The sequence below is a fragment of the Trichechus manatus genome, unplaced genomic scaffold (assembly GCF_000243295.1).
Source record: "Trichechus manatus latirostris isolate Lorelei unplaced genomic scaffold, TriManLat1.0 scaffold00109, whole genome shotgun sequence".
NCBI classification, from domain to species: Eukaryota; Metazoa; Chordata; class Mammalia; order Sirenia; family Trichechidae; genus Trichechus; species Trichechus manatus.
The window spans coordinates 4,316,327-4,323,797 of record NW_004444045.1 but is presented as its reverse complement, the minus strand read 5'-3'; the positions used below and the strand labels follow the sequence as shown (position 1 = coordinate 4,323,797).

The following is a 7,471-nucleotide window of genomic DNA, read 5'->3' as shown; positions in this document are numbered from 1 at the left end:
CCCTAGGCTGTCTGCCTGTAGCCCCAAGCAGATGAGACCCAGATTCCAGTTGGCAAGAGCCCCAGCAATAGGCACTGCACCCAAATACCAAATGTTTGTGTGTATGTTTATATCTGTGTATTGGGAGGCGGGGTGAGGAGGGAGTAGAGCAAAAACCCAGCAGCTGAGCAGCTCCCTCTCCCCGTAAACAAGGACATGTGACTCTCCCACCTCCTTGCATGACACAGCCAAAGAGCAGAGCTAAAGGAGCTGCCGCAGCTTGAAAGAAAGGGCAACCCTGGAGGCCTCCGTAGGGCCAGACTTACCTTCCTTCCCGTGAGGATCTTCTCCCCAGGGACCAGCCCACTTGGTAGGAAAGGAAACAGCTGCTCTGGACTCACGCAGGTGGGTCTCACATCCCTTCCTCTTCCAGTAACAGCTGCCTGGTGACCGAGCCCATCACCACCACAGCCATCCCTACAGCTGCCACCGTTTCTGCTGCCTCTAGGATGTGCCCTGGCAACTGGCTCTGGGCCTCCATGACTTTTATGGCTCGCTTCTCCCGGAGTAGCTCGAGGTCTCCTGTTCGCACTAGAGGGCCCCTGGAGGAGATGCCAGCTGTTCAGCATCCCTTCGTCAATGTCTTTGAATTGGAGAGACTCCTCTACACAGGCAAGACAGCCTGTAACCACGCCGATGAGGTCTGGCCAGGCCTCTACCTCGGAGACCAGTACGTACCTGGCAGACTGGGGCCACAGCTGAGCGTGTGTGCCCGTGCGTGTGTGTGTGTGTGTGTGTGTGTGTGTGTGTGTGTGTGTGTGTGCGCGCGCGCATGCGCGTGCGCGCGCGCGCGCAAGGAGAAAGGAGAAGTGTGACAGAAAGGCACTGAGTTGTCTTTGGCCCAGGTTGAGGATTGAGGGGAGGGGGTATTTGGGCAGAGAGTAGAGGCTGGAGGGTTTGGGGGAATTTGGGCAGACTTGTTGGTGTATCCAACTCTGGACAGAAAGACTCTGTTCAAGTAATAATGTCATTCAGTTAGCAAATATTTGTTGAGCGCCAATGCTATGCATCAGGCACAAGAGATGATTTCTCTGACCTTCCATCTGTTGTGCTATGACTCTAGAAAGAGGCAGTAATTGGGAGCCAGGTCAGTGGGTAGTAAACTAAAGGGGTTCCTCTTGAGATGGAGTGAAACAGCAATGTGCGCAAAGACTCTGCAAGATGGGGCTATGGTGAGAAGAGCACTCATAGAAGAGTAATCCCTTCTCTCTCTCAGGGGCTTCACAGTACACAGGGACTTTCTCACATGCATTCTCTCTCTTAATCTTCACAACAGCCTTGTGAGGTAGGTAGCATTATCCTCAGGTTTCAGATGAGGAAACTGAAGCTCAGAGAAGTTGTGACTGGCCCAAGGTCATGTGGGTCGTAAGTGGCAGAGCCAGGACTTGGAGGTTCAAGTTGAGTGCTCTTTCTACTCAGGGAGTTTGCACGGGACAGGATGTTTGCTCCGAGGTATGACCACGTTGCCTGAGGGGTGTGTGCCACTAAGCTGAAGGATATGAGCCAAACACCTGAAGGTGACATCATACAACAGGGTAAATGTGAGACATGGAATAACTGGTAAAACATACAAGGATTCTGGGTGTAAAAGTAATGGAGGAGCTAGGTGTGGGAGCAAGTGCCGGAAGCATAGAATCTCAAGGTTAGCAGGAATATTAAGTGTGAGATGATCCAACAACTCACCAGATGTTCAGATCCCCTCTGCAACAGCCATTCTGAAGGCTGATCTCCTCTCCTCTGTGTCTAAATAACCTGGTGACAGGAAAATCACTCTCTCCCAAGGTGGTCCAGTCTTTCTTCAGGGAGATTTCACTGTTAGAACACATTTCTCTACCTGGCACTGAAATCTGTTTCCCTGGAGTGTCAATCCTTTGATCCTACTTGTACCTTTCAGGAGCCTACAGATCAAGTAAAATCCCACTTCCTCAGAGCATCTTTCAAGATTTCATTATGGCTATTGCTCACCCCATCCCCTTAGTCTTCTCTTCTCCAGGTGAAAATCCCCAATACTCTCAACCATTCCTCACAGGACAAGACTCCAGGTCCTTGCCCATCTTGGTTCCTTCATTCTTCCAACCTTCCTTCTTTGTTGTTGGTGTTAGCTGCCGTCAAGTCAATTCTGACTCATAGCTACCTTACGTACAACAGAAGGAAACGCGGCCTGTGTCCCACGCCATCCTAACAATCGTTGCCGTGTTTGAACCCATTGTTGCAGCCACTGGGTCGATCCATCTCATTGAGGATCTTTCTTTTTTTCACTGACCATCTACTTTGGCAAGCATGACGTCCTTCTCCAAGGACAGGGCCGTCCTGGCAACATGTCCAAAGTACATGAGATGAAGTCTCACCATCCTCGCTTCAAAGGAGCATTCTGGCCGTACTTCTTCCAGGACAGATATGCTCATTCTTCTGGAAGTCCGTGGTATAGTCGATATTCTTTGCCAACACTGTAATTCAAAGGCATCAATTTTTCTTCATCTTCCTTATTCATTGTCCAACTTTTGCATGCATATGAGGCAATTGAAAATACCATGGCTTGGTTAGCCTCACCTTAGTCCTCAAAGTGGCATCTTTGCTTTTTAACACTTTAAAGAGGTCTTTTGCAGCAGTTTGCCCAGTGCAGTACATCATTTGATCTCTTGATTGCTGCTTCCATGAGTGTTGATTGTGGATTCAAGTTAAATGAAATACTTGACAAGTTCAATATTTTCTCCATTTATCATAATGTTGCTTATTGGTCCAGTTGTGAGGATTTTTGTTTTCTTTATGTTGATGTATAATCCATACTGAAGGCTGGAATCTTTGATCTTCATCAGTAAGTACTTTGAATCCTCTTCACTTTCAGCAAACAAGGTTGTGTCATATGCCTATCATAGGTTGTTAATGAGTCTTCCTCCAATTCTGATGCCGCGTTCTTCTTCATATAGTTCAGCTTCTTGGATTATTTGCTTAGCATATAGACTGAATAGGTATAGTGAAAGGATACAACCCTGATGCACACCTTTCCTGATTTTAAACCACAGTATCCCCTTGTTCTGTTCAAACAACTGCTTCTTGGTCTATGTGCAGGTTCTGCATGAGGTCATCAGTCCCCAGTTAAAGGCCTGGAGCCAATGATATTATCTAGGGAGCTGACAGGGGGTAGACAAGGACTCTTCCCACCCTCCCTCTAACCTTTCCACTCAATGCAGGGACATAGCTAACAACCACCGGGAGCTTCGTCGGCTGGGCATCACCCACGTCCTCAACGCCTCACACAACAAGTGGCGAGGCACACCTGAGGCCTACGAGGGCCTGGGCATCCGCTACCTGGGCGTCGAGGCCCATGACTCGCCGGCCTTTGACATGAGCATCCACTTCCAGACGGCTGCTGACTTCATCCATCGGGCGCTGAGCCGGCCAGGAGGTAGGCAGGGAAAGCAAGAAGGAGGGAAGGAACATCGGACATTGAGTTAGGGAAAAGCCCAAGGGTTCAAGTATGGAGACAGACTTTAATGACTGGAGAAAAGGCTCAGTATGTAGTGTAACAGAAGAAAGAATACCAACTTGTTTCTACAGTATTCTCTCAACCATGTGTTTTGTTTTTCTTTTTAAGTCAATACACAAAAAGACAAGAAGGAAATAATTCAAAATTTTAAGAGTGGCAACTTTCTTTTGGGTGGTGAAATTATGGGTGATTTACTTTTAATTTTTTGCTCCTTTACATATTTCTATATTTTCTCATTACTTTTACCTTAAGCATGTCTTGTTTTGGAGCCCTGATGGCTCAGAGGTTAAGAGCTCGGCTGCCAACCAAAAGGTCGGCAGTTCAAAAGCCTATGGGGCCATTCTACTCTTCCTATAGGGTCGCTATGAGTCGGAATCCACTCAGCAGCAACAGGCTTGGTTTCTGGTTTTGTTTATCTTTTTTGTTGTTGTTCGTTTGTTTTTTTAATGTCTTGTTTTAGTAATCAGGAAAAATATAAATAAAAATATATTAAACACTCCCCAAATAAATGGTTGACAGAAACAACTGGGTGGAAAGGTGGGGGAGACTGAAAAGGGGCCAGAGGAGACTCAAGAGTATTTTCTATTGATTCACTCAGCAACTATGCACTGAGTCCCTACTGTGTGCAAAGCTCTGTTTTACAATAGTGATGTGTCTCCACCTCTGAGCCCTTTCCAGATTTGCGGACACTCAGTGAGTGCAGGTTCATCATCTCATTCCGCCTAGGCCTCTACCCATTTAGCTCCGTCCTGTCTACAGGCACCTCTACTTCCCTGTTTCCCTCCTCACCTGTCCATGAAGCCCTCCCTCCTCCAGCCCACCTCCAATGCCCTCACAGCTGTCTCGTGTGTCTGTCCCCGCAGGGAAGATCCTGGTGCACTGTGCTGTGGGAGTCAGCCGGTCTGCCACCCTGGTGTTGGCCTACCTCATGCTGTACCACCACCTCACCCTTGTGGAGGCCATCAAGAAAGTCAAGGACCACCGAGGCATCATCCCCAACCGGGGTTTCTTGAGGCAGCTCCTGGCCCTGGACCGCAGGCTGCGGCAGGGTCTGCAGGCATGAGGGGAGGGAAAGGGAGGTCAGGCCAGGCCTGTGGGTCCCTGGCTCCCAGCCGGAGAGAGGAGGTGGTAGGTAGCAGGCTACCCAGCTAACCCATGTCCTCCTGAAGGCAGGTGCAAGAAAGGCTGGGGCTAGGCCCCAAGCCACTGTTCCTCTTTTTTGGGAGGAGGTGGGGAGTGAAGTTGGGTAGTGTTGGGGGTGCTCAGGAGGGGGTTGACCAGGGAAGGAAGCAGCTAGTCTGTAGGCGGAAGATGGTTCCGGGATTCGAATACCACTGGATTCCAGTCAGGGTACACCCAGCAATTCACAGCCCCTTCCCCTCTTTGTGCCCACGTGTTTCCCTCCCTTGCTTATTAAAACGGAAGAGCCATCTCTGTCCTGTGCCTGTTTAGCAGGGATGCAGCACGCATGGCTGTGATGGTGTAGAGTCTTATGGAAACAGCAGCATACAGACGGACGGTGAAGAGATGGTGTTAAACTGTGAAAGCAGAGGGAGAAACCCACACACAGTCTTGTTACTCCAAACATAGGAAGAGTACGAGCGGGAAGGTTGGCTTTGTGCCTGTGGGTGCCGCTAGTGGCCAAAAAATACAGAGGTGCATGATGGGAAGTATTTAGATGATTACTCGCTTGCTGGATCCAGGTGTCTGCAGGAAAAATAAAGATGGTGGACAAGAATAGAGCCTCTTGAAGTCATTGGCAGTTTGAAAGAGTTCTGTACTTCTCCCCTGGAAGCACCATCCTTGCTGGGGTTGGCAACAATCCCTGACTCCCTCGAATGGGTAATAAGCTTCCACCAGCTTTTAAGCCTCCACCAGTACTTACAGCGGCGCCGTTTCTCCTAAATCCAATTTCATGCTCCTGCGGCAGGCTAATCCTTGAGGTGTTGTTTCCATCCCCGTCCACATAGGGGCAGCAGAGGACAGAAAAACGTCAGGTTTGCAACCATTTACATTACTTGTTGGTCAGAGGCCACACCCTCCACCTCCCAAGCTTAAAATAGTCTCTGTTCATACACTCAGGTGTGTAAGAAGTATAACTTTATTTTCAAAAACTCAGCCTGATTTCTATATCAAGCCCTCAATATGGTGGGATATTAGTTCTAAATCTACATTCCATTCCGGGGTTTGGGTTTTCCTGGTGGCAAGGTATGGAGGGGTAGGGCAGGGGAGATGGTATAATTGTTTCTTCTCCTAATCTTTACAGATTTGCCTGAGAGGAAGGTAACATAATCTCCTTAGTAAACTTAGTCAAAAATTAGACTTGACAACCAGAGAGAATAACAGGCTATTTCTGTTATCCAAACTGCCACCCTATCCCTCCTTTGGGGCATGGTCCCAGGACAGACTATCTGCTTGATTGGAAAAGGGAGGTGGGATGGAAAAGGAAGTGACAAATAAGCAGGAGGATCACGTTCTAGAGTATATATCTGACCCAAAAGTATAGAAACCCGGTGGCTTCATGGATTATCCATGTCCACTTCTTAAAAAGGCATGAGTGATTTACCAAAAAAAACAATTGCTGTGGAGTCAGTTCAGACTCTTGACAACCCCACGTGTGTCAGAGTAGAACTGTGCTCCATAGGGTTTTCAAGGGCTGATTTTTCAGAAGTAGATCACCAGGCCATTCTCCCAAGGTGACTCTGGATGGACTTGAACCTCCAACCTTTCGGTTACCAGCTGAGTGTGTTAACCACTTGCACACCCAGGGACATGAATAAATTACCTTTTTAATATCTTTGACCATAGTCATCAAGTGTTTGCTTGGACATCTTTGAAGACAGTACACCACTACCCAATTCCCACATTATTTTTTACAGCTGTAAATACGGAAAAACAGCCCTGCCTTATAGACGTATAATGTTATTGCGGTAGTGAAATGCAGCTGAAAGACTTTGGCCTTCAGTATCGGTCAGCCTGACTTGGATGGAACAACCACAGATGATGGGATTTGGACAAGTCACCTTATCTCTCCCCTCCCTATTTACTGGCCATAGTTTTGTGTACTTCCACAGGTTTATTGTGATAATTTAATCAGATAATAAAGTCCTGAGAACAGAGTTTCGTATGTGTTCTTTCTTTGGTGACAGCCCTTCACATTGTGTGACACCAGCTATCATGGCTCCTGTGTCCTGCCATCCCAGCCTAACATCTGAGATTCTTTCCAACAGTCCTCATTTGTCATGTTTGCAGTTCCCTCATCAGCCTTGCTATCCCTCTCAAACTGTGGCAGCCAGAACTGACCTAAGGGACAGAAGACCGCCATGATCTATTGGCTGGCATCTCGAATTCTGTTTACTGTTAAGAGGCAAATTTATCCAAGGGGCTGGATGAGATCTTCCTTATAAATGTTGGTTCCAAATAAAATGCATTGACTCCTTGTGAAACCGCCCAGGTGAGGGGCCTTAAATATAACTAAAAAGAACGCAGAAAGAGCTCATGCTTTTAGAGGGGCCAATTCTTATGAACTGTCGCCTCCTTTGTTCTAGTCTAGAAAGTATATACTTACCATACGTGGGATCGCTGTGAGTCGGAATCGACTCAACAGCCACTAACAACAGCAAGAAGAAAGTGTATTACTATTAATGTAAACCAACAGCTTTGACCGTTGAATTCCCTAGACCTTTTTTCATATTGAATATCTTGACAATGTAATTCTATATTCTAGCAGAAAAGTATAGCTACTTAGTAAAATGGACTTAATATATTTTTAGTATGTAGCATATTATGCTCTGCTATGTCTATGCCCAGGTACTACTCAGTCTTTACAGGTATTAATCCTCATAACAACCCTGTGAAGTAGGTGTAATTATCATTGCTTAAACAAACAAAAAATAATCAAACCCATTGCCGTCGAGTCGATTCCGACTCATGGCGACACTATAG

The 7,471-nt window shown here is 47.1% G+C and overlaps 1 protein-coding gene across 1 annotated transcript; it reads left to right on the top strand.

Annotated features, from left to right (window-relative positions):
* Nucleotides 1-426: 426 nt before the first annotated feature.
* Nucleotides 427-5,526, top strand: DUSP26 (dual specificity phosphatase 26). The gene is made up of 3 exons (XM_004383394.2): nt 427-709; nt 3,231-3,445; nt 4,390-5,526. Exons 1-3 carry the CDS (start codon nt 489-491, stop codon nt 4,587-4,589), a joined length of 636 nt encoding a protein of 211 aa, XP_004383451.1. The 5' UTR covers nt 427-488; the 3' UTR covers nt 4,590-5,526.
* Nucleotides 5,527-7,471: the final 1,945 nt, after the last annotated feature.

What these genes read in the sequence shown, in the direction of transcription:
- DUSP26 (XM_004383394.2), top strand. Translation starts at nt 489, where the DNA reads ATGTGCCCTGGCAACTGGCTCTGGGCCTCCATGACTTTTATGGCTCGC. An exon ending in GGCCTCTACCTCGGAGACCA is followed by an intron (nt 710 to 3,230) that starts GTACGTACCTGG and finishes CACTCAATGCAG; the next exon opens with GGACATAGCTAACAACCACC. An exon ending in GGCGCTGAGCCGGCCAGGAG is followed by an intron (nt 3,446 to 4,389) that starts GTAGGCAGGGAA and finishes CTGTCCCCGCAG; the next exon opens with GGAAGATCCTGGTGCACTGT.